Below are 27,489 nucleotides of genomic sequence, written 5' to 3'. Positions count from 1 at the left end.
GAATACTGGCAACATATTTGCACATTCCGTGCATGGTGCAAACATAGTCATCTTCTTCAGGGATTGTTCATATATAGATTGAGGGCTCTCAAAGTGCTTCTGATCCTCCTTCAGGTGTGAAATGTTTAGAATAAAGTGATTTATTATATATTAATTCTGGTTAACCAGGCATGATTTGAGATTTTCACAGTCTGCAAGAAATTAAGTATTCATTAACATTTAAAGCCATTAGATGACACAGTTAAGCAATAAATGATTCATTTAGGCCCTGTTAAAGTAAATGTGCATTTGTTTCTGACTCAAAGTTAAGTGGTGGCTGTCTTTGTTTTCAATTATTTTCTTCATTCTTGCTTTATTTATTCTGTGCACTTCGTTGACTTGTCTTTCTCTTTCTTTTCCTGAAACAGAAGAAGAAGAAGTGGAAAATTTTGATGTTTCCAGTCTGCCTGAGGAAGTGCTGCAGAACATAGAAGCTGACAGTTACTGGTGCATGAGCAAGTTGCTTGATGGCATTCAGGTAAATTGATTTTTCCTCTCTGTGAGTAGTGGAGTTAACTGATTAATGTCATGGCTTTCAACTACTTTAAGGCTGAAAAAGAGTACATCTATGAAAAACAGGGGTTTTCTGAATTTCCCACTGGAGAAATCCGCTCTGAGTTTGGCATAGAAAAGAAAGAAGGGAAAGGAAAAAACAAACCCGTTCAACTTCTCTTAATGAAAATGTCTGCATGTTCCATTGTGTGTGATGTTCTAGAGCACAACAGAAACTTCCAGTTCTATATGCATGTTTTACAAATCTGTTACCAAGCATGAGGAATAGTTGCTCAGAATTTCACTGAGGTGGTAAAAACCTGGCTTATTTATTAATTTTTCAGTTGTTACTATAGCAACCTATAAGTGATTGCTGTCTTAATAGTTCCTGAAATTATCTTCTTATTTTTAAAATACCCATTTAAAACTTGGTACTTACGCTGCTTCACTGAGAGTTTGATTTTTTTCTATGTGGAAATGCTATAAATGAAGGCACAATTTTTCTGTTACAGGCAGCAAGTTGGAATCTAATAATGGTAGATTTTTGTGTAAATATTCATGGGCTTAAAAGTTTATAAAGATTACAAGTATCTACAACATTCTTTCCTATGACTTATTTTAATATGAATGTTTCATTGGCTAAGGCACATTGTGAATTGAACCTTGTAACAGAATTCATTTTTGACAAAATGGTTCTAGGATTGAATCAGCAACAAAAGGCTTTAACTTTTTTGAAGGTGTTTTAAGTTTATTTTTCCTGGTTAAAGCTCAGTGTTTCTGTAGCATTTTTGAAATGCTCAGTCATTTTCCCACATCAGTTCCTGTAACAAATGCTGGTTTGCTTATTTCAATGTCTCAGACCTCCTAAATTTTAAACTATTTGACCACATAGCAAAATTATGTGAAAAGTTATAAAGAAAAAAGTGAGAGCTTGAAATCTACTGGGAAGGAAGAAAGCCAGGTGAGGAAATGAAAGCTCTCTTCCAACTGTTTTACCTGCTGTTTACCAACTGTTTTACCTGGACATTATTGTCAGTAGCCTGTTGCTTTACTTTTTTTCTTGGAAAGGAAGTTCACAGATTAGTCAATTTCTCCTAAAATTCTGTTTTCATACAAAACTATCAAGTACTAAGAAGCAAAATATGGAAACTAATTCCAATGGAATTAAACTGCATCAGTGAAAATTTAAGCTGTTATATAAATGGAATAGTGTTGGATGTATTAAAGGATGCACTCATCCATCAAAAGAAGGCTTGAAAGATTATGCTAGTGGTGTGACTAATGATGTTACAGTTAATTCAGTGCAACTGCAGTGCTGCTGAAATAAAAGGGTTTCTTGTTTTCCTTTTCCCATTCTCCTGCTTTGTTTCCTTTCTGTGATGATACCACATAGCAGATAAAACAGTCCTGTAGTTGAAGGTAGGGTTGGTTGGAAGAAGTTACCCTGTTAGAAGGACTTGGATGCTGGTGGATGTGACTGGCAATGTGCACTTGCAGCCCAGCAAGCCAGCTGTGTCCTGGGGTGTGTGCAAGGCAGGTGGGCAGCAAGGTGAGGGAGGGGATTTGCCCCTCTACCCTGCATTGTGAGTGCCCACCTGGAGTGCTGCAGCCATTTCAGGGATCCCAGCACGGGGCACACGTGGACCTGCTGGAGTGGGTCCAGAGAAGGGCCATGAAGGTGATCAGAGGGCTGGAGCTTCTCTCCCACGAGGGAAAGGCTGAGAATATTGAGGTTTTGAGCCTGGAGAAGAGAAGGCTCTGGGGAGATGTTACTGTAACCTTTCAGTACTTCAAGGGGACTTTTAATAAAGCTGGAGAGAGACTTTTTGCCAGGGTCTGTAGTAATAGGACAAGGGGCAACATTTCAAACAGAAGAGACTTAAATTGGGCATTAGGAGTGCATTTTCTATGATGAGGGAGCTCAAAGATGTTGTGGATGTTCTCTTCCTGGAAGTGTTCAAGGTCAGGACTGATGTGGCTTTAAACAGAGTGATCGAGCTGAAGCTGTCCCTGCCCACAGCAGGAGGTTTGGACTAGATGAACTTTAAAGATTCCCAGTGGATTCATTGTGTGATGCTATAGTTCTGGATGACTTGCATTCTGGATGCACAATCATTTCTCTCTGAAAATATGGCATAGAAGACTCCTGTGTGATGGATGTGATGATTTTGCCTGAGATGTCTGAATAAACTGTACAGGGATATGTGACATGTAACTACAATCAAAGAATCTCTGCAGAGTGTTTCCATTAATTTATTTGTCAATATAAATTTCCATTTCATGTTGCCCTACCAGTATTGGATAAGTTTAAAGAGTGCACTTTGATAACTCATATGGTCATCTTGTGAAATTTTTGGCTAATATGAACTAGATACATTTTTTGGTCTGTTTTTTCTTTTCACTGCAGAAAGGTGTAATGGAAGAATGATTGTATGATTGTATTTGTACTCCTTTATTATTCTTAACACAAAACTCATTTATTTTTCCAAACCATCCAGATGGTCTCATTTTCTTGATTCTAGAGTTGTCAAAGGTGTTATTAAGACATATGCATTTCTTGCTGGAGTTTTACCACATATAGTATCTATTATTTCTTCATTCCTCACTCATCTACCTCCCTCACTTACGTATCTAATGGACTGTGTATTTTTAATATAAGAAAGCATCTTTGAACCACAGAGACCTGTGCAATAGAACAAGACCCAAGAACAGGGGTTGGCAGCAGGACAGTCACTTCCTGACATGCATACAGTTCTCAGCTGAGAGAATAAATAAAACCTTGTTCAAATAATCTGTCGCTTTAGCAGATTCCTCTGTGCTGGTTTTTTTGTCATCTGGAGGTTCCTATGCAAGTATGTTTTTGGCTCCAGCTAGAGAATTTGCAGAACTTTCCCAACAGTTAATGTTTAATCTTGCATGATAATTTAATCTATTTTTTGTTCTTAGATTACTTTGCATCTTCTTTGTTGGTTGTCTCTAAGTTTGAATGCACATGTGTCATATCACAGTTTGATTAAAGTTTTAAAAATTGATCCAACAAATACTAGGAGTATTTAAATATAAATATAATTTAATCTTGAAATCTGTAGCTGTCTTATAGCAGTCAATTTTGAATGATGATGTATGTAATTGTTTTCCTTTTCAGTGCTTCCTGAGTCTGTGCTCTGAATTTTTTTTTAGTTTTTGTCCCAGAAAGACTATGCTTCACTGCAATTGCTTTTTATTTATTTCAGGAGTACACATGAGATCTTCTGAAATCATAAGAAAATAGGATAATTCTGTGCAATATAGGACCAGCTCTGAGGTCAGACTGCGTTTCTCAGGGCTTTTTCCAGCTGGGTCTTGAACCCTCCAAAGACAGAGACTTCACAGTCTCTGGGGTTGAACCTATTTCAGTGCTTCCTCATCCTTGTATTGAAGTTTCTCCCCAGTGGGCAGATGGAATATTTTTTGTTTATGCTGTTTGTCTCTTATCTTCCCACTGGGCACCACTATGGAAAATGGAGATTTGTTGTCTTGATAACTTGGGTTTTATTAGGCTGTGATTAGGTGCTTCTGGAGCTGTCTTTACTTCAGGCTGAGCAAGCCCAGTTTCCCCAGGCCCACAAAGAGCATGTGCTCCATATCTCTTAGCATCTTGGTGACCTTTTGCTCTTGCTTCATTTTGTTCTGAAACTTATTACCTTTTTCTTGTATCACGATCCTTAAAACTGGACATGGTATTTTTGATACGGTCTTGAAATACAAGAAATTATTTTTAAACATTGGAAGGAAAATCTGCACAGTAAACATTGAACTGTGGAACTGTTTGGTCAGAGAGGTTGTAGAATCCTCATTCTGGAAGTTCAAACCCAGGGTCCACATGGCCTTGAGCAGCTTGCTCCAGGTGATTTGGCTTCGGGCAGCAAAGCACTTCCCTCCATGGGCCAGCAGTCTGCTGGCTGGCTTTGTTAGGGCTCACCAGTGACTCAGTCTGAGCTCTCTGTCTGCTGAGATTTCAGGTCCTTTGGCACAGAACTCGTCTCCAGCCTGTATTCTTGCAAGATGTGCTGATTTATGCTGATTTATGAAAACCTGGTTCTGAGGCTGTGTGTGGCCATATGCAAAATATATCTTCCACGTGTGTGATAAAGCTGGTTGTCTTTGCAACACTTCTAAACTGTAGATGATGCATGAACATTCTTGTATTTTCATCTGTGGCTGTTCATATGGGAAAACAAGAATTATCCCATGAGTATTTTTCTCATGTAATTAAGTAGACATTCCCATATATCCAGATTATTAAGTTCTTTTTTTTATTACTAAATTTTCCTTTATAACACTTTCTTCAATAGTGTCTCATTAACATTCCAGTAAAAAGTTCACATTGATCTGTGCCACCTGAAAATGTAATGTTCATGTATAAAATAGAGTATAACTTTTCATTTTAAGTTCGAGTATACTGGTAATAAAATAACCAAAGGGGAAATACATGCAATGCATAATGATCTAACCAGATGTATTAAAAATAACACTAAAATATTAACATAGTCATTTATCAGGGCCTGGTAATTTTTAGAACAAAAGTGAGATAATTCATATCCAGGGACTAGAGTGTGCTGAGGTACATATTAGCTATTTCTATGTCTGATAAAATGGCAAGATTTATGACCTTTAAGGGGAATCCTGCAGAGTTCTTTCTCACTCCTGGGTTATGGAAAGTTGTTACTTATATATGCATGGATGGATGGAAGGAATGGTGCTTGGAAAGCTGGATCAAATAAATAACATGAACATGCATTTCGATTGTTGAGAAGAATGTGCAGAAGTAAGACTTCTAAAAATTCTTCATAGGACCTTCCTGGTTTATTTGAAAGGAAGAATAGGTCAAATATAGCTTTCTTTGTACCTTTTGATTGAACTCCTGCACAAGTTTCTGCATAATAGTGCAGTTTTCTGGCCTGTCACTGTGAGTAAAATTTTCAGGAAGACAACAAATCTATTTGTAATCAGTAGATGAAATATACTGCACTATCAGTATACTTCAGCATAAAAATATTTTATCCTCTACCTAAAATTTGCAGCATCAGCTTTTGGAATTGTACAAGTTTGTATTTATGATTTCTAGCTCTTATCCAGATTTGAACTGTTGCCTGGCCTATGCTGTAATCCAAAAATGTACTCTGAGCACTTTTGTCATTGCCACTTTAACAGTTTCTGTAATTTATAATAAATCCAGTTGAGTAAAACTGAGGTTTGACTACACAGACCTGTAGAAGGTTGGATCATTTGTTCTGACTCTGTGGATGCTACTCCAACAGGAGAAACAGTGCCTACATTTTAATAAACTGTTGTTTTTTTTGTCCCGTTATGTAGGAATAAGTAAGATACTGTTTTGCATACTTATGCAGAATTTTGGGTTGTGATGCTTTGTAAATATTTTTCCTACTACTTAGGAAATGTTGCATTTTGAAAAGTCAGGCTTAATAGTTGTAATGGTTGATGATTGTATTTGCTGGGAGTGTCCCAATGAAGGCAGGAATGATGAATCTGACTCCATGCTCTCAGAAGGCTAATTTATTACTTTATAATACTACATTATATTAAAGAATACTATATTATACTAAAGAATGCAGAAAGGATACTTAGTGCTAAAAAGCTGATAATGAAAACTCATGATTCTTTCTAGAGTATCAACACAGCTTGGCCCTGATTGGCTAGAGAGTCAAAAAAACTCACACCAAAATCCAATGAAACAACCACCTGTGGGTAAAAATTTGCCAAACACATTCCAGACAAGCAAAACACAGGAGAAGAAAATGAGATAAGAATTGTTTTCTTTTTCTCTGAGACTTCTCAGCTTCCCAGGAGAAAAATCCTGGGTGAAGGGATTTTTTTCAGAGAATGAGAACGCCTCAGTTGACAGACCCTTTCTTCTAAAGACGGTGTCTTGGAGTAATAATGGAACATGCTATGGACTGTGCTAACAGCATAGTTCAGCACACTTGTGTGTTTGTTCTTGTGTGTGCACACTCTCTCCTGAGCTGGATTCAGGACTGAATTTACATTATAATCTCAATCTTTTAGAAACATTTTGGGTGAAGTGTGGTTCCATGGATAGTGTAAATATACATCGTGGCTATCATTATCTGGTGTCATGTTTCCCTCCCTCCTGCCCCTATCTCTTTGCATAACTTTCTGAGCAAGATGAACCAAGATTTTTAATAGGAGTTTGCTTAGAGAATTCAGTAATATGTGAATGAAGTACTTAAATGTGTAAAAAAGAAGAATTCAGGAGATCTCTTTGTGACATAATGAGGATAAGAAAACCTTTTTCTTTCAGTTGTCATTTGTTCATGTGATACTATACTTGAACATACTAAATTGATGCATAGCAATTCTTAAATATGCATTGGTAGAGAAAATAGCCATCCAAGTCTGTATGATTTGTATGGATTGCTTAGTGTATCCTCTATATTTAAAAGCTCTGATCTCATTGATGAAACATGAGCAAACAACAAATGAACACCTCCTGTCAAAACTTTCCATTTGGTTCTAGAAATGTTTCTGATATTTTCTTCAGTGCACTGTTGGTGAACTGTTGGTGTATGACCTGAAAAGATGAGAAGCATTGTACCTGCACCTCTGCTTGGCTGCAGTCACAATGTCAAATTACTGACAGTGCTTTTTTCTTTTACTTTGGCTGGCTCTGTTTCTTCTTCGTGATGTCATGAAAGATTGTTTTCCATTCCTCTTCAGCTTGCTGCTTCTTCTTCTAAAATGATCCTATCATCACGTTAGAAAAGATGAGGGATTTTCTTCAGCTAGTGCCTATGAAGTCTCTCTCTCTCTCTCCCCCTTTCCCTCTCTGGGAGGACAGTCCTAGTTAAATCTGTTTTGAGCATTTTTCCAAGTTTCTTCCATTTAACATTTCTCTACCCTTAAAAAAGTAAGGAATTGCTTAATAGCTATTAAAATATTCTGTGAAGCCTATAATTTTATTATTTTATTTTAAATGATAGCAACCAGTTTTTGAGAAATCCAGACCTAGTTGTAGTTGCAGGGAAGTAGGGTGTTATACCAGTTTCTACAGAATAAGTACAGACTTAACACAAAGATTTGAAGCTGATGCAAGTTTAGATCTCTTGTGACATTATTAAGTCCTAACCTTCTGTATTGTAAGGTGAAACTAATTATGTGTCAGTCTGAACTAGATATTATGCCCATTCAGCTGTGAAGTAGGTTAGCACAGTTCACTGAAAGTGTGTTGGAACCTATCTGAGTAGAACATCAAGGAATTTAGATATTTATTGCACACCAGTGCATGAATTTTTATGTTTATCAGGTGTTCTGGTGTAAATACATACTTTGTCATATGTGAATGCTTACTGTCAAGAACAGTGTTTGGAAATAAGAGATATTTTATGTGAACTCCTAGTTTTCATCCTGATTTTTTTAATATTTCCTCATTTGAAACCATCCATAATGAGCAAAAGACAATCTCTGAAATAGTTGTAAGTAATTGAGAAAATAATTGTCTTGACTCAGCCCTGAGTAATAATTAATGGATTTTGTGACTTTAGCATGTCTTTTCTTTTCTGTTTTACTATTTTTCCTTCATTGATAAGCACAAAAGGAGCAAGAATAGTGGGTAACAGAATACCTTTTAAATTTACAAAGTCTTTCTCACAGTTTCACAAACTCCAGGAAGTCAACTACAAGTGTCATAGGAGGGCATATGTACAACACAGTTTAATTAGAAGAGAGTGCTGGGGAATCCAATAAAGATCTTTCCAGTTTAGGTGAGTTAACACAAGTAGAAGAGTGACCCCCAGCTGTGTTCATTTGCAGCTGAAATAATGAACAGAGAAATAAATAAGCAAAAGATCAAATGTAGTGAAAAGCAAATTTACCTGTTTTCAAACCAAGATGGCAGTTTTGGGTTGCATTTCCAGGTTTGTATGGATTAAATTAGGCTTTGAGAAATAAAGTAGTTTCAGATTCATAGATCACAGTCAAGAGTTGCACTACCTGGGGAGAAACTAATGATCGAAGCACCAGTGTTTTAACTCTGTGTCGACTTTCAGTATTACATACAGGAGAATTCTTCTACAGAGGAAATAATTAAATACCATGTTGCTGTACTTTGAGTGCAGTACTTCTTCTAGAAATACCAGTTAGCTTTGTTTAAATAAAGAAATTGAACAGTAAACAAACATTTTGCGACAAAAAAAAAAGTGAATACAGTTTCTGTTGTTAGAGTACATTCTGTAAAGAAAGTGATTATTATTTCCTGAAGATTCTGTGCCTTGGATATTATCCATGACTAATACAGGTGTCTGTCAGACTTGTGTAGAAGGCAGTGTTCTAGTGCATGGGATAGTTTCTGTCTTCCTGAAATGAGAGTATAATAGATCTGAATTCTGTGTGTCTTTCCATTCTTTCCATTTTGGCGCTTTATTGCATTAAAAAGGTTAAAAAGGATGCTCACGTTCTGTTTGTGAAATAATGTCAACAAGCTGAAAGTGTTGCACATTTTACTTGGTGATTGTGAAAAATGGAAAAATTCAGGGAATTATTCTTGCTTCCTTATCCATACTGTTTTAGTTTATACACTGAGTTCTAATATTAATTATTGTGAAAGGGCTACTGCTAAACTAGTAGAAAAATTTGCTATAATTTTTAAAATGACTGTTACTGTGGTCAGTTACAAGTGATCAGAGCATACAGTAGACTTTTTGATACTGTAAATTGCTTATAGACTGAACTACTTTAATTTACAGGATTATTAGTGTATCATTTTACCTTGTGAACTTTTAGACTTCACACTTTATAGCAGTTTTACAGAATTTGAAGATTAAATTGTGGTTTACTTTCATAAGTCAAATAAAACCTTAAAACCTCCATGTAAATAAAGTCAAGAGAGTCAATGAGAACTTTTTTTGGTTTTAATTAGAAAAAATAAAAATTAACTGACACATAAAAGATATGAACAGATAATCATCTCTCCTACTCTAAGACCAAGTTAAAAGTTGAAATGAAGTCAAGAAAAATTAATATTTTGGGATTACTTACCTCCAGTTGATAAAGGAATTACTCAAACAATAGCAGTTGAGGCAAAACACCCAATACTCTAATTTTTGTGCTTGTGGTGGTTACGCAAAAAAACCTTCTACATAGCAACTTTCTTTTAAAATATGTATGTATAATTTTCTTTTCTTTAACCTCTCAAGAACCACAGGAAGATAGCTGTAACAAAAAGAGCTGCATGGAGGGATTGCCAATTAAATATTCAGAAACACTGCTGTATATTTGAATAATGTCATTATTTTAAAAGATTGATCACTTTGGGTTTCAAGCGGAGATATCTTTCTTGCTCTCATTATTTCAAACTCAAGTCTATTTTATAGAGCTGCAATCCACAAATTAAAAATCCATTTAGAGTTAATTCATTCAAAGAAATATATGCAAATATAATGCCCTTTTAGCTACATTGCTTGTGTGTTAGATTTTGATTCATGATATTAACTGCAATCTTGGGTTCAGAACAGTTATAAGTACATTAAAACAGACTTTTGATTTCTTATGCTGCTTGAAGTTATTACTCTGTACTTCAAAAGATCAAATTATTTCCCTGCCTCTGATTATAGGGTAAATTTTCATATTTCCTACATTATTTGTAGAATTGTAAATTTCTGAGAAAAAAAATCACCTTAAAAATATCTAACATGGCACATTTTGGCATGTAAGATGAGGGCCTTTTAAATCTATTTGAATTTCTGCAATAAAGTAACTTCACTAGATTAGCAAGTAGAGAACAGTTGATGTAGGAATAGCTATACAGAATATGCTGTTAGAGGTGGGGACTCAGTACAGTGTGATGATTTACTATTTTACTGTAGAAGCAGACCTAGGAAATGTAGTCACAAAACAGAAACATCATTAGAAAACAGAGAAAAATACATGGATTAAGAATAGTAATTGAAAGAAAAGAAACCTTTTTTGCTTTTCTGCAGCTAATACTTGTATGTGGTCTCCTCTTTAGGATAACTACACGTTTGCACAGCCAGGAATCCAAAAGAAAGTGAAGATGTTGGAAGAACTTGTTAGTCGGATTGATGGTAAGTCTCAAAGGCAAACCAACTTTCTAAGTGATGTTACACTGAAAGTGTTTGGTTAAAATGCTTGCAGGAAAAGCCAACATCACTGCAGTCACCTGCAGTGGTGCAGTAACATCACCTTCCTCAGGTGAGGTGTCATCGCTGGCTTGTGGCACGCTGGCCTTTGCGGATCACTGTCGTGTATCATTTAAAAGAAAGCCACTAGAGCATGAGCCTCTTTCATTACTTTTTATTAAGGCAATATAATCAAAATTCAATGGCAATTTCTTTGCAGCAGAGTAATGACCACACACAAAAGGCAGCCAGTATTCATTTCCCATTAAGCCTCAATGGTTGTTGTAATGCAGCAAGTCACAGTGGTTGTTTATGGTTGTCCTTCGGCACTATGTTTTGTGCCTTTGTGCATCATTTTGCTATCTGGAATGCCTGCATAATTTCTCTGTGGAATCCAATTAATTATGAACTCTGGAAATAACATCTTTAATTTTATAGATAAATTACAGTATGTGCAGGGGTAATTTTAGATTATTCTTTCATGTTTAAGCAGCGCGCTTTGAAATATTTTACCTTCATCCTTAAAGTAATTCCTTTCATGAAATGCTGACTGTCATATAGCTAGGACAGAGTTTAATTAAATGAAATGCAAGAGATAATGCTTGCCCATTCTAAACATAATCTCTTGATAGTTTGTTAAATTAATGAACAGAGTATTAACAAAATGTTGTGAAGCAGAACCGGGCATATATTTGCAACACTAGCATGGCAGTGATGACTTAGAAAAAATATTTCTTGTGTAGCTTTATATTGGATAATCTTCTTGGAAACATTAATTCCCTGGTTCTGTTACATATAGTGAAGGGTTTTTTTGTGCCCGTGCTTCTCATAGGAGATTTTGCCTCCTTGTGTGTACATCCTTAATATTTTATAATGGTCTCTGTGCTTTCTAGGATATTAAGGTATTTTTAATGATCACAAACCAATGGCAGGAGAAAAAGGTTTGTGTAAAATTTCACTATAAACTTAAATGTATGTAAAAATTTTTGTTATTGATATATTTTTTTAAAATGCCAGTAAATATGAAAAATGTAAGGGCATATTTCTGTATATTGGGTAGCTAAATATTTATATTAAAATATAGTTAAATCAGTGTATTTTGTTACTTAAAAAATATTCTAACTTCTTGTGATGTGATTTTTATATGTAGTTTTAGTCTTGCATCAATTAATGTTTTCATTTCAGAAGCAAATTATTATACATTAAATGAAGTATATAATTCAAATTCCTATAAATAGACTTCCTTAACTTGGTCAATGAACATTTATATAAACAACTTGTTTAACCAAGTTTTTAAAATTAGAAATAGCATTCTGATAGTCAGCTTTGTTGTTCAATTGAATAACAATATTAAGTATAATACAATATATTATTTTTTAGTTTAAGGAAAAAAGAAATGCTGAAGTCTTATTTATACCTTCAGTGCTTTAGGGATATAGTTAAATAATTTCTCTCAATTATTAGGCTTAGGAAGCATTGTTTCTAAAGCTTCACACTTTAAAAAAATAAGTCAGTTGTAACAAATAGCTGTGTCATCTTATCCTGTTCTTTGATTATCCTTTGCAACTGAAAGTAAAGTGTGAGTTCCTGTTTTTCTTATCTAATTTGAAATAAAGCTGTGAGGTCTTTATAATTTTTTTGTAGTTTTTAGTAGATATCATGAGTGTTTGCTAGTAAATATTGATGGACATTTACAACTGCTTAGGTTACATGGGGCCTCTGGAAGTCAGTGTTCCAAGCCTTTTTCCTTGCCTGGATGACTCTGTCTAATGGGACAGGACCAATTTAGAGCAGGCTCTGTGGAGTCTTGCCCTGTTGAGTTTTGAGTGATTCCAGGGATGGAGATTCTGCAGCTTCTTTGGGTAGAACTGTTTGAGAAGTTTGACTACTTCCACTGTCATTTTATTTTTTATATAAATAATTGTTTTTAAAAATGGAGCTTATGTCCATTACCTTTTATTTTATCTCAGTGTACCTCTGAGAAGAATTTGGTTTCACATTCTCTGCATGCTCCCTTTAGGTAGTTGCAGCTTTTCATAGACTTCTTTTTAAGGCTGGATCAACCCAGTTCTGTCAGCCTCCTTTCATGTGTGAAGTGCTCCAGCTTCCTCTGCCTCCCACTGGGCTTGCTCATGTGTGCCAGTGTCACAGCATGGGGAGAATGCTGCAGACATGGTTTCCCAAGTGGTAGATGCAGAGGAAGAATCCCTTCCCCTGACCTGTTGTTGTCTTTCTTGCTTAGAAAGCCCAACAAATGCGTGGCCTTTCTTGCTGCAAGGGCATTCCTGACTTGGGTACAGCCTGTTGTCCATCAGGAACCCCACATCCCTCTTGGCAGAGCTGCTTTCCATCAAGCTGTGCCCAGTCAGTGCTTGTTGAATGAGACTTCCATCCCAAACAGAGGACACTTGCCTCTCCTGGATCTCTGAGATTCCTCTCGGCCATTCCTTTAGCTTGCCAATGTTCCTTAAATGGTAGCCCTCTTTGTCAGTGTGTCAAGCACCCTTCCCAATCTCATATCATTTGCAAACACAGAGTGTATTCTATGCTATCATTAGTTTTTAACAAAGATACTGGCCCTAGTGCTGACTCTGGAGGGATATCATTAGTAATTTGTTCTCAGCTGGACTTTGTATTGCTGATCACAACCTTTTAATACAAGGGTCCAGTTAAAAGTTTTGTGTCGTAAAGATACACATTTTTCATTATTCTTTGGGCTGTTTCTTTTTGTATTGAAGACTGTCCACTCAATTACTTTCTTTCTCAAGGAAAGCACGCCAAAGTATGTCTAAGATTAAAATAACGTTTTGGTTGTTAATTAGGCAATGGTGGTTGTGTATTGCAGTCATAACCTTTTGGATGCCTCAGCTAAGGGATCCTGCATTTATTGGGTTTTTGGTGGAATTGTGACATAGTTTGATTGATTATGTGGTTTACTCTTCATTTGCTTTTTGCTTTTGTCTTTTTATTCTGGGTTTGCTGTACTTCAGTTAAAGGGAAATTTATGGCTGATATAAATTCAGTGACTTTGCGTTTTAGAAAAGCTCCTCATGATCTGTATTTGCTGTACTTACTCTAAGTGCTTATTAAGGTTACTGTGCAAGAAAATAATATTCCTGTTGGTACTGTGTCACATTATTTCTTGATGCTGGGTAACTGCACAGTGAAGCAAATCTTGATGTAGTAAGTAGCTGTGTGAGTGGATGAAGCCTGTACTGCCTTTTTGCTAATAGTAATGGATTACCAGTATATGAAAGGTGATGCTTGTGCTTTGGAGAGTGCTAATGCATTATGTCAGTGATTCAAGCAACCTTCATTAACCCAGCCTTATGGATCACAACTCCCCTCAAAGTAACTGTCCTTGTGTGTACACTCCAGAATATTGCAGAGGACTTCAAACAGCCAAAATACTCTCTTAATTGAATCATAATCTCTCTGCTTAAACTCCAGAAAATAATTTTGATAAATTGTGTTTAATGGAATTTTTTGGTCTGCTAATGGAATGTTGTTATAGATGAGATGGAGTTTGAAGATAAAACATTATTCAATCTCATTAGTCTACTTGTCATCATCATTCAGATTTTTCTCAGAATTATACGAAAAAATTGAGAGGGAGAATCAATAGATAGCTCAATAATACAAGGAATTTCTTATTATCTTTTCTGTTTCCTATTATCTTTTCTGTTTCCTGTAATGCCAGCAGAGCTTCTCTGCTCTAAATGATGAACCATTTCTCATGGTTTGTAAAAGGTTATACTCATGCAAAAGGTCATACTATCTTCCACTTTTACTTCATTTAGGGTTGAAATCAAACAGACACAGTATAGGAATGCCCAAACTTACTCAGGATTTGTGTTTCCAGAATTTACAGGTGCTTAGCACTTGGCTGGAAGAGTCTCAGCTTCTTCAATTTACTGTAATTATGACAGCTGGTAATTATGTGAGAGTTTGAGGTAGCCATTTGGAGAAGTCTGAGCATTTGTAGATAAAAGTAGTCTGGGGATTCCATAAACATTGATAAAAAGTGATAGAGTCATGTAGCATTCTCTCCAAATTAACAATAAGGCAGTTCTAGGAAAAAAACATAGCCTATGTTAAATGTATTTGTAATATATGTTGGCTTCTTATTGGTATTACTGAAAATTATTAAGCCAGTATAGACAACTCAGAAAAAAATATTCTGTGCCTTATGTGGGGATATGTTTGAAAAGACTTTTTTCTGCATCTTTTCTAGAACAACTCAACCCAGGTTTTGCATTTGTGTTCTGCACAGATGTTTTTTTTTTATAGATGAAGTCTCTGTTATTACTGTTTCACATTCTTTCACCAAAAATTACCAATCATTTTGTAGAACTTTCCCTTGAATTTTAGTAACAAGAGATGGAAAAATGGAGAAAATTATTGAAAATAATAGTTGAAAAGCTTACAGCTGCTGTATATACTTTCCCCCTTCTCTTCAAAATTGAGGTAATGGAAAAATACCTAGGAACATAAAAAGAGTGCTGCATTTTAACTTGCTTATAAGGAAGACTTCGATTTCTCTGGAATTCAGCTGCATTTTTCAAAGGTTCAATAAAATTTCAGAATTTCTGCTGTTTCCACTGTGAATGCATCTTCTGATCATCTGTTTTGGAGAGTTACCACAGCTATTCCTATATAGGATGTTTTCATTGGGACAATTTCTAGTTTATTTGCATTTTATTGTTATAAAAAAAGTTAAAAATTTTTAAAGAGGTGTTTTAGTGCGAAGTTCAGGTTATTATATTTGGATTGCTTAAAAGAATGACTTTTAATAAATAGTGAATAGTATTACTTGGAGAAATATTGTTAGTTATTCCTCAGTGCAGTTAAATTGCTATCTCACCTTTTAAAAAATTTTACAAGTCCTATTTTTCTTTTTGCTGCCATGTTTTATATGTGTTTTCATTCATACGAAATGACAGATAAATTAGATAATGCCTCTTGTCCTAATGTTCTGAGCAAATAAATCTTGACTTCACTCATCATACTTTCTTTACTTATTTCTCTCGTAGGTTAAAAATGTCTTGGTTGGCCCATTATCTTAAGTTCTGTAGATGATGCCAGAACTAAGGACTTGTAATAAAGTACCTTCATGTTGTGGCCTTAAATTCATATTTTGCACAATTTTGCTATTCACATAAAATTTTAAAATATAACTCTCTTGTAAATAGTTATGTGTTGTGTGTAAATATGTGCAGATCAAGTTCTTAGTGAAATGTATTCAGTTGAAATTTTTTCATTTTTGTGTGCATTTTTGTTAACCACAGTGGAAAGGCTTATTTTATTGTACCATTCTGTGTACTTCTCATGCTTTGAAATATTTACTGTAGAAATGTCTAAAAGGTTGGTTAATAAAGCTCTTAAAATTATATATAATACGTTTTCTTATTTAATTGGAGAAGTCTATAAAACATCCTTCATTAGAACAGGATTAGTACTTGTAGGATTATCCTTTCAAAGGTCTGAATTTATTTAAGAGCTGTGTTTCTTTAATGGGCTGCCAAAGTTTTAAATGTCCAGACTTCACTTGGGATTGTTGCAGTTTCTTCTCTGAGTATTGTGTGGATGTTCAGCAGGTTCTTGTCCCAGGAGATAAAGGTGCCTATTCCCATAGAGCTGTCCAATGCTCCAAACACAAACATTTCACAATTCTGCTCAGAACTTCATTTCATATGACGAGTTAAGGCAGAAAGTATTTAGAGATACCTCATGAGTAGTTTTAATGCTTCCACGGTTTCTGAAGGACATTCAGTTAAACTGCAGAGAAAATAGTTTTACCTTTTTCTTTTGGAAAATCTGACTCTCGGAAAGACAAAATATCAACCAAGACTAATACTTTTTCTTATTAATCCACTTACTGTTGTTTAATCAGAACTCACAGAACAAGTTATCTGTTCAATATATGTGATAGATATAGATTAATTAATTTTGTTTTTAATTTGAATCTTGGGTGTTCATACAATGAACTGATAATGAAACTGTGGTAATATATGACATTTGATCTATCTTTGTTAGGTATTTAATCATGCTAATGATTTTTTGGTTGATGGTTGAAGAATGCATAATTATATGTGCAAAATTATGTTCATGTTTAATTATACTGTAAAACATTTTACAGACACCAATAACTTTGAATTAGGATTGTGTTGAAGTGTCTGGAAAAAAGAGCTCTAATTGCAAGAGTTGCGAAATGGGTATTCTTAGCCTTATGAAAGCATTTTGAATTGGAAATGGACATAGAATTTTATTAGAATTTATTTAGACCTTACTGCTGCTGTTGAGAATGAGTGATTAATAAGGACCTTGTTTCTTGGTCCATCTTTCTATGTCAGCTTGGTGCTGAAGTGATAGAAAATCTTGTAAGCTTTTCATAATTGTTTTAATTAATTTGCACTCCAAAGCTCTTTCTCATTTTAATAAAGCTACTTTATTTAGCTCACTAGTAGTTATTTTATATCTGATTTTATGGTTGTAATTACAGTATTATACTTTAATCCACTTGTAAGTGCTGTTCACGGGGCATTATAATTAATTGATATATCTTTAAAATAATATTTTTTATGTTTTACTGTGGAGATTATATTTGTATGCTATTACAGAGTTCAGAAACCTTACCAAGAGTTGAGCCTGACTGTAAAGTAATTTGTAAGTTCCTGAGTACTTGTAAGTACTTTAACTTTTAAATTGCCAAACCTTACTATTTTCATGGCAAATTAAAAAATAAAGAAAAAAGGGAAGAAAAGAGATGTTTCACTTGATGGGGGATTTAAAAAGTGTCAGGCATAAACACTTTTATGAATTCATACAGTTATGATTTAGAAGAAGAGGCTAGAGAAGTCCAGTGATGGTACCCAGAGGTGTCCCATCAAACATGTTTTTCCCTGTTGTTTGTTGCACTTGGAATGTTGAGGACCACCTGCAAACATGAGAGTTTTTCTTAACTTTTAGCTAGAAGGGTAGATCTTTTTGGATTACTACTAAGTGTGTTTCCTAATATTTTCCTCCATTTGGTGTTACATACCGCAGAATTGTTACTTTCATTTGATTCCATGAGTGAACCAGGCCTTCCCTTCCCTCCTTCCCTCCTCTAGTATTTTCTTCTTTTGCTTTGTTATCAGTTTCTTGTGCTTTTCACTATTAGCATATGGACCATATCTTTTGTTATGATGAAGATGCTTCTCAGTCATAGCTATGAGCTATATGTTTAGTGAGCTCAATTTAAATAGACCATTATCTTTAAATTGTAGGTCATGAGGAGAATGTAATTGGCAATACTTCTGTGTTTCTGCCAATCATATTTTCATTTTTAGGACTTTCCAGTGTATTTTTTAATGCTTTTGTTGTAATTTTTTACAGTGGACAGTTTTAACCAGTTATAAAAAATAAACTTGTGGAACAAGATATAATCAGCATGTAAATATTTGACTTGGATCTCTGCTATTACTTGAAGTAGAACTGTGTATCGTGATGAGGTCTTTTCTTGAGGTGCACATTTATGATCTTTAGAATGTCTTCTTCAATCATCAGGAGCTCCTTTTGCAATTAATGTATATTAATATAAGTTAATATACATAACTACTAATAACTCATTGCTAAGCTGTGGTCTTGACAGAATTACTTTTTCTCAGAATTTTATATTGGGGGTTGTAAGCCCTTTTCTGCTTCTGCAGCTGGTAACATCTGGTGTTGAGATTTTACTCCAAACTCTTACCTTTGTATCCCACAAATATCCTGGCTTTAGGCAATGTAGAAATTATTTAGGAGAGAAAATTAGATTAAAAATTAGCGTTCAACAAATAGAGCACTACAAAAGAAAGGAATCATTGGCTGGTGGCAAGGTCCTTTGTTTTGGACTGCAAGGTTCTGTATGTGGGAGCTGTAAGATAGGGATGGATTGCACCCTCAGCGAGTTTGCACCAAGTCAGGTGGGAGTGTTTATCTGCTGGAGGGTAGGAAGATTCTGGAGAGGGATCTGGACAGGCTGGATCAGTGGGTTAAGGCCAGTTGTGTGAGGTTCAGCAAGGCCAAGTGCCAGGTCCTGCTCTTGGGTCACAACAGCCACTGCAGCACTACGGGCTGGGGCAGAGCTGCCCTGCAGAGAAGGGCCTGGGGGTGCTGGCAGCAGCTGGATGAACATCTGTCAGTGTGTGCCCAGGTGGCCGAGATGGCCCGTGTAATCCTGGCTCACATCAGAAACAGCATGGCCAGCAGGACCAGGGCAGTGATTATCCTTTCTCAACACTGGTGAGGCCATGCCTCAAATCCTCTGGGCCCCCTCTCAATAAGAAGGACATTGAGGTGCTGAGTGTGTCCAGAGAAGGGCAATGGAGCTGGTGGAGGGTCTGGAGCACAAGTCTGGTGAGGAGCAGCTGGGGGAGCTGGGGCTGTTCAGCCTGGAAAAGAGAGTTAACGGAGACCTTGTTGTCTACAGCTGCCTGAAAGGAGGCTGTGGCCAGGTGGGGGTCAGTCAGTTCTCCCAAATAACTAGTGACAGGACAGGAGGAAATGACAAGAGGAAGTTGTGGCATGAGAGGTTTAGGTTGGATATCAGGAAACATTTCCTCACCAGAAGGATTATCAAGGAGTGAAACAGGCTTTCCAGGGAAGTGTTTGGGTCACTGTCCCTGCAGGTTTTTAAAAGATGTGAGCCCTTAGGGACGTGGTTTATTGGTGGGCTTTGCAGTGTTAGGTTAATGGTGTAGGATCAGGATCTTACAGGTCTTTTCCAGCCGAAATGATTATATGATTCCATGGAAGACAGGAGTGCTGATGTGTTTCTATAGCATGTTTTCGTACATTAAGGATCAATGCAAAAAAGTAATTGTGCATGCAAAGGACAATGCCAATAAGCTCCTGTGGCAAAGATTGGCTCATTATTTCCTTTTGCTTTGGTATCAGAGCAGTTACTCTTGCACTTTTTAAGAAAAATTGTGTGGGTTTCATGAGAAATATCCACTTTCTTTTGTTGAACTAAAATGCCTCTTTATGAGAGACTGTTAGCTTACATGCATTTCAGATAATTTTTAACACTTAGCGCTTTTTATATTTACAATGGAATATGTATAAAATATTGATACAATAGAGCTAACAGCAAAGTGTTCAGAGTATGAAATATGACTGAAAAATAGACTGTAAGTAATACTCAAAATTTCAAAACTAGGTCAAACATCAGAAACTATAGGATTTGTAGGAATCTTGGAATAAAGGTGAGTGCCAAAAGGCTAATGTTCTGAAATGTTGAATTGTACAGATAGATGTGGTAACACCATGCTGTGCCACAGTAATTTGGCGGTTCAGGCATAATCTTAGATTATTTTGCTGTTTTTCTTTGCTTATGTGTAAGCTTGCCTAGGGACTAATTCTAACACCATCTTCCTGTCAGGAGAGCAGTTGAGTTGTTTTGACATGTTGTTTCTGTCCTTAACTGTTTAGCTCATGATTTTGTAATCATAGAGATTTTAATTTTGACTTTGGTGAAACAGCATGAGATGCTGACACTGAACATGAAGAATAAATATTTTATGTGTGTAGGCCCATCTGCTTTGAGAAGCATCTGTTTAAGGTGGCTAAATGTGATCAAATTAATGTACCAATAGTGTAATTAATAAAAATATTAATAGTTATAAATAAACCTGTTTGTCTACAGGTTACCTATTTTTGACAGTATGCTCCTTTGGAATGCATCACTGTAATGTATTTTGGTCAATAATCAGAAGACTTCCTTCACCCAAACTTTATATATAGATTTATTGAAAATGTTGGGAAGCTTACTAAATGTAATTTTTATTTCTTTTGAATTTTGATAAAAGAATTGGTTGTTTTTAAACTGTAAAATAATTATTTTATCAGAAACTGCAGTAGAAGTAGTTTTTATAAAATACTTCATGTCCTAAAGCTGACAGTAATTATATAACTTCTTGTTCATTGCACATACATACTTATTTTCATTGAAATGGAAAATTTAGATTTAGATTATGCCAGTCCAAATTACCTTTATCAGCAAATTAGCTTCTGCTTACAATTACTTGCAAAGTAGGAAGAATTAGCTTCTTTACTCAATGCATCTTCTATTCCAGCCTTGCATCAATTAGGTATAAAGCACAGAGTTTAGTAATCCATTTTTCAACTTGTTTAGACTAGAAAGCAACTTTCAAGAAATTCATTAGGCCCATTAACTACCATAGTTGAAATATCACAACTGGCACAATTTATTGTTCTTCATTACTTACTTTTAATGGCTACAAACTACCAAATGAAAATTGTTTCTGCTATGTGAAGAACAAAAATTTTGTGAGTTAGTAACTCTGCTTAGAAATAAAACTGCCTTTTTTTTTGTGTCCTGCTTGATGTACTAGATTATCAAATCATAGCTGTAATGTATGTATCCACATGTGACATTCAAATAATAAATTTAACCCAGTATCTCACTTCAGTATATTTAGCTTGAAGCTAAATTTTTTCAAAGCAAAGCCACACAATAGTAATTCAGCATTTGGCATGAGTCTAATGATCTAAATGATGTAATAATGGTGCAGTGGGTGGAGAGCTGGCAGAGGGCAGGGCTCAAAGGGTTGCAGTGAGTGAGGCTGCATTTGGCAGGGGAGCATTCACCAGTGATGTCCTTAAGTGTTCAAGTCTAAGGCCAGCTCTCTTCAATATTTTTATCAGTGATGTGGATGCAGGAGTTGAAGGCAGCATTACCAAATCTGCAGATGATGCTATACTGGGGTTCACTGTTGACTCTTGAGGAGCAAGATGCCTTGGAGAAGGATCTTGCTAGATTGGAGCATTGGGCAATCATCAATGATTTGTTTAAGATTTAAAAAATTAACAAAAACAAGTTACAAGTTCTGCACCTTGATGAAGTAATTCTGAGCACAGGTGTAGATTGGGAGAGGATGGGCTCAAGAACAGCTCTGAAAAAAGGGATCTGGTTTGTCCTGGCTGGGAGGGCAAATCCCATCCTGGGGTGCACCAAACACAGCATTGCCAGCTGCCCAAAAGACTTGATTATCCCACTGTTTGTTATCCCACCGTGTTCAGTGTTGCTGTAGCATCACCTTGAGCATGGTGTGCAGTTCTGGGCCTTACAATTTAAGAATTTGTCTATATTTGTTTATATTTATATTGTGGAAGGGTGTGACTTTAGGAACATAAATACCAGGTCTGGTGAAGACTGCTTTAGCCATAGATGGAGGCTGACAAGTGCTATGGGGAAATACCAGGGCTTAATACATTTTCATTGATATTTGTTTTTAGTTATCTTTGGACACAAGATGTGTTAAGTGAACCTTTGGAGTAATGTGTTGTTATGTCTTAGTTTTTTTTAAAGCCCTCATTTTTGATTGCTTTTAAAATCTAAAAGGTTTGTACTTCCAGCTTCCATTTTGAAAAAACTGTTTTATATTGGCCGAGACTTTCATATAGCCAAAAAATACATCCTGAGGGGAAAAAAATTGAGCAGCTTTAGTCTTTATCGTAATTTAGCATCACTTAACTTCTTAGTTCCCTTAATCTCTAGGTAATGTTTCCTATAATAGTGCTTCCATACTCTTGGGATTATTCTTTTAATTAATTTAGTGGTTTAATACCTTTTTAAGTATTTCTTAAATTTGTAAAGTTTGGAAGATGAGCATTTACTCATTGTTTTAGCTGGTAATACACCTCTGTGAATTTGGATAAAGGGGTAATCTGGGCAGCAAAATCTCCAAAGAATGTATTTGTATACAGAAGGACAGTGGGAATATTTTACTTAGGCTTTAACAAAGACTTCTTGCTATAAATTTGTTCAAAATAAGACATGAGCATTTCTGCAGTATTTGTCATCTACACCATGCTGATGTCATATTTGAGCCTGTTAACTAAAGCCTGTTAACAGAATGTCTGTGATCCTTTTTGCAGAAAATTCTCTCAGTATAGACAAGCCATGTAGTAGATTAGTTCTGTTAGCTCTAGCAATAATCCATGCAAGTGATTATCATAGCTTTCAAATGGTATGTGTTCTACAAAAAACACAGTGTGAGAGTACTGGTTTAGAAACCACTGATTTGTATTGGTTTTATTTGCATTTATTTGTAATACCAAGAAATTATTTAAGCTGTTAGTTAAGTTTTCTCACTGTATTTCCTACACATTAATCTCACTTTTTCTTGTCTCAAATGAATGCAACCTTTAAACGTCCTTTCCTTATATTTCTTTACCTTCTTAATTTAATAATTTTCTTTTTTGACTGCCAAAATTTTATTTTTGGAGGCCTTTATGTTATTTGGAAACCATATTTCTTGTTGTATTGTCCCAAAAAATTTGTAGCTTAAGAAATTAGTGAGGATATATGTACCTAATGATTTCACATTAGAACTTTGTATATTTTTGTGGTATATTTTAAAACTCTGATCTTAATGTTTTAATAAGATAGTGCAACTGAGACCAGTTATTTAATCTATGAAGTAGCAGAAAAATCAGTCCATTGTAATGTTTAACTAATTTATATTTTGAGTGTTCTCATTTGGTTGTGAGAATTTGCATGCACCACCACAAGTTTTTTCCTTGAGATTGGAGGAGTATTTGATTGTTTTAGACAGAGAACTTAATACTTCAAGATTTCAGAAAAGCTGCAGTAAAATACCTATTTATTTTGTCTTCAGAACAAGTTCATAGGCACTTGGATCAGCATGAGGTGAAATACTTGCAATTTGCTTTCCGCTGGATGAATAACTTGCTGATGAGAGAAGTCCCTTTACGGTGTACCATCAGGTTATGGGACACATACCAAGTAAGTACTTTTTTAAACCTCTATAACTCTAGTAAAGTGTTTTGGACATGCCAGTATCTTTGTGAGTGGTTTTTCTTGAACCTTTTGCTTTAGTGTTGTCTGAGTATCATCATAATAAAAGAAAAATCCTTCAATGATCATCACTACTTAGAAACATGTAATGTCTTCAGTCTTCTTGCCCTTCAAAGCCAAGCATTTGATTGTCATGATAGTTTGTAGTATTAAATTGAACACTCACTCAATACTCCCTTCTGTCTCTTCAGAGAAGTGAAACATTGAATTGTGCCTAATCAATGCCCTCCATCAATTCTGAGTTACAGGCTTCTTATAGTCCATCTGCTTAGCTACTCAATCCAATATTAGCTTTCAGTCTTCAGTTCTCAGCCTTTGTCCTTTGTCATGTCATCTGTCTGTTTGGATAAAGCTCCATGTTGCTGACCTCTTGGTGTGGTAATTATTTTTCCTCAATAATTTCTTTTCTTATTGTCAAGAGAAAGAATTGATGTTTGAGAAAAGTGGTTTATGCATTCTTAGTTCTATTACTTGATGTTTCAGTAGCTTTTGGTTGCAATTCTTGACTATATGTTTAAACTATATATCCTTATCTAACAACTTCCTTGTTGAAGTTGGTGGGGGAGGGAAAAGTAACAATATTTTAAATTCCTTAAGAATTTTCAATTGTATTAGTCAGTAAATAAGAGATTAACTCAAAATTTATGCCTTGTAAAGAGATGTAATATCTTTAAATAGCATTGTCTTTATATCTACTCATTATGTAGAAATGTCCTATTGGTTTCATACACTTTAATGTCAGAATGTCTAATAGATCATTTATCCAGACCAGTAACAGAGGGTGAAGAACTGCTTGCTCTTCATTTAATGAGTCCAGTATGTTGTTTCAGTGAAGTCTGATGATATCCAGATCTGATAAGAACATGTTAGGAAATGAGGAATCTATCAGTTCTACTGTTAATCTGTTCTAAGAGGTGGTATCCTTGCAGAGTTTATCTTCAACAAATATCTGAATTGAACATGGCTACTGGTTTCATCTGAGGTTCTTTTGCTTCCTTTGTTTCATTATAACATCTATTACTCATTGTGATATCTGTTATTAACTGGCATTTTATTCCAGAGTAAAAAATGTATTATTTATAAAAACTTTCTGGTAGTTTGAAAGACTGAGCTATTTAAATGTTTTATTGTAACTAATTTATCCCCATTTGAATAATTGTTGTTGCTGTTGCTGCATTATTTCCAGCACCTGAAGGTTTTTTACCATGCTACCTCTAGCACTGCTCTTGCTACGTGATAATTAGCCTTATCTATCTTAGCCTCTTTAATCCAGCTAACTGCTGATACATGCCCCAAAAAATATATGTTTTTGACAAAATTTCAATTTAAGTTCATCTCTGAGCTATGATTTTATGATAATGTTGAGAATTTTCCTTTGAAAAGGAAGTCTGGGGTTAATTTCTCAAACTATTGCTGTGCTGAAAGGAGCCCTTTCTCATTACTAGTCCATAGGCACCTCTCAAGTTGCACTTCAATGGGATCTTTATCCATAATAATTCTGATTATTTAATTATAATTTTAAAAAAATTAAAGTAGTATTTAAAAGTTTAATACTTAAGTCTTTGCATGAGATTTCCAAGGGTATCTTTTAAATCAAGGTTTCTTCAATGTATTTTTATCCAAATACCTAAATGGAATACTTATATGCAGAGTGGGGACTATTTTTGTGTATTAAACAAGCTTAAGGAGTAATTCTGTGTTTTGACTCAGCAGGTACAGCAGATTTGTGCTATTTTCTAGGTTTCATTATTTAGTAGACTGCTCTGTATGCATGTCTTGTCTAATATTGTTTTTAAAACCAATAAGGATTTCTTAGACACCTTTTTCTGAAACAACTTCAAGCAATTCTTCAAGTTGCTAATCAGATTTCAGTCGTGCTTGTATTACACTGATTAGCAACCTATAATATGGATCTTTTCACCTTGATACTATGGATAATAAATGCAGTGAACCTGCAAGGGCCAGTAAAGTTCAATCAAAGTTTTTGCTAAGGTGTTAAGCAATAATGTTACAGATTTTTACCCAACTTGTCATTAAGCCATTCTGTTGCCTGGGATTTCTGAATTAATTGTTTACAGCTAGCAGTGCACTAGCAGTGCTGCTTTCTGAATGGAAAACACTTCAGAGATGGAGTTTGTTCAGTTGGTTTTCTTGTTAAATATTTTTATTTAACAAGAAAACCAACTGAATATTTGTCATATTTTTAACTGTAAAGCCTGCTATAGGCCAAAATATCTCTCTCATTTAGAGATACATTGTTAAAGAAGTTCTTCAAGGGTTTAGCTATGGAGGGACCTATGACGTTGGATTTGAAAGAGACATGTAAAATGAGTAAAGGCAAGAAATATAATTAGCTTTCCAGATACAGATGGGAGGAGCAATCCTACTAATAATTGTAAGGGCTGGATAGATGTTTAACTACTTTTCTTCCTGTACTCAAAGGCTGATGATTCTATCAACAGTCTTGCTTTTGCTACCTCATGTGTCCTAAAGCAGTAAATTAAGAACACATAGGAGTTGTGTTTAGATTTACACTGTTTTACTGTCTGCTATTTGTGAGTACTTAGGATGTGCTTGTACTGACTTTTACCCCCTGATAATCTTGAACTACTGTAAACAGAATTAGCTTTACCTGCGCTTTAAGTTCAGAAAGGTGACCTGATCATGTTGTTATGGAACATCAGCAGGGACTACAGGCATTCATCCCTCCACTGTTTATGTCAGGCTTTTGTTCAGATCTACCTGCCTTGTGGCTCTTGGGAAGGGATGGGGCATTTTGAAGGCCCTGTTTATAGACATCTCTAGTCCCAGTGTGTGTCATGATGTGGGAATGGCATAGAAGCAGTGTCAGATGAGGGGTTCAGGAGGGGTGGGACAGTCATGTGGAAGGAACAGGAAGGCAGGTGGAATTTTCAGATCCCTTCATGTCTGCACCCCGAGTGCATTCTGGCTCTGTTTCCTGCAGAAATCCATGAGAAGAGACCAGTGGCACCTTTTAAAAGAGAGGGTCTGCTGCTGCTTTCATGGAAAATAACATTTTTCTCTCTTTTGTCTTCCTCTTTCCCCATTAAAGCTGAAACCATGCCTTGTTTCGCCAAGCTGCCTGTTTTCATCTGTTTCAGTGGAAAAAATAAATACTGTGCTGTTTCCAGCTTAAATTCTAGATTGGTGATTCTCACAGCAGGCCCCAGTTTCTCATGAACTGCAGCAGAGGGTTTTCAGGGGAATAACAACACGCTTAAATCGTCTGCTGTTGTGTATTTCCTAGTGTGAGAGATAACTGCTGTTGGCTGGAGGTGTTGGAACTGCGTTCTGTCTCTCGGTATTTGTTACTGTTCTTCCAGTGACTTTTGTGAGAATAGAATTGGACACTTTAATGATGCCCACCTCTGTGGTGGAATGTATGGTAGTAAGAGTCCTCTGGCTGGAGTCATATTCTCTGTCTAGTTCAATTTAGGATTCATCAGTCAGTTGTTAGGGTCTGTGGAGTAAATCGTTGAACATATCCAAAATACCTGTACTTGAGCTAGTTAGAGTAGAGGGGAAGAGAAATTTGGAAAGGCTCCCAAATCCTCACATCAGTAAATGCTCTGTTATTCTGTAGCTGGATCTATGAAATCCACTGAAATACATCACTGTCTTCTGAAGAACTGTGTAAAGTAGAAAAAGTAAAGACATTATGAATTTTGCTTACAAAAGATACGTTGAGAAAGCTTTTTAGCTGTAAGTATTTAGTTTGATTTATTCTTTAACCTGACTTGCATTTTGATGAGTGAATTATCCTACTTCTTCACTTGTTTCAGGCCTTGGTGGTGTTTTTTTTTTTTTTTTTTTAATACAGTAAATATCTTGCAAATTTTTTCAAAATACCAATTGCTTGTTAAGTTATACCCAAGACATTTAAAATTTAAATCCATAGAACTGAAACTGATAAATATG

At 35.5% G+C, this 27,489-nt stretch overlaps 1 protein-coding gene across 1 annotated transcript in view; it reads left to right on the top strand.

The window, feature by feature from the left end:
• TBC1D22A (TBC1 domain family member 22A) overlaps window positions 1–27,489 on the top strand; it is a 140,632-nt gene that overhangs the window by 49,903 nt on the left and 63,240 nt on the right. The window contains exons 9-11 of the mRNA XM_058022344.1: window positions 408–517; window positions 10,556–10,631; window positions 23,351–23,478. Of these exons, the coding sequence (XP_057878327.1) occupies window positions 408–517; window positions 10,556–10,631; window positions 23,351–23,478 (314 nt within the window). The remainder of the gene's footprint in view (window positions 1–407; window positions 518–10,555; window positions 10,632–23,350; window positions 23,479–27,489) is intronic.

Source organism: Melospiza georgiana, chromosome 4 (assembly GCF_028018845.1).
Source record: "Melospiza georgiana isolate bMelGeo1 chromosome 4, bMelGeo1.pri, whole genome shotgun sequence".
Taxonomy (NCBI): Eukaryota; Metazoa; Chordata; class Aves; order Passeriformes; family Passerellidae; genus Melospiza; species Melospiza georgiana.
Note: the sequence above shows the minus strand (reverse complement) of the source record. Positions and strands in the feature narration are given on the sequence as shown.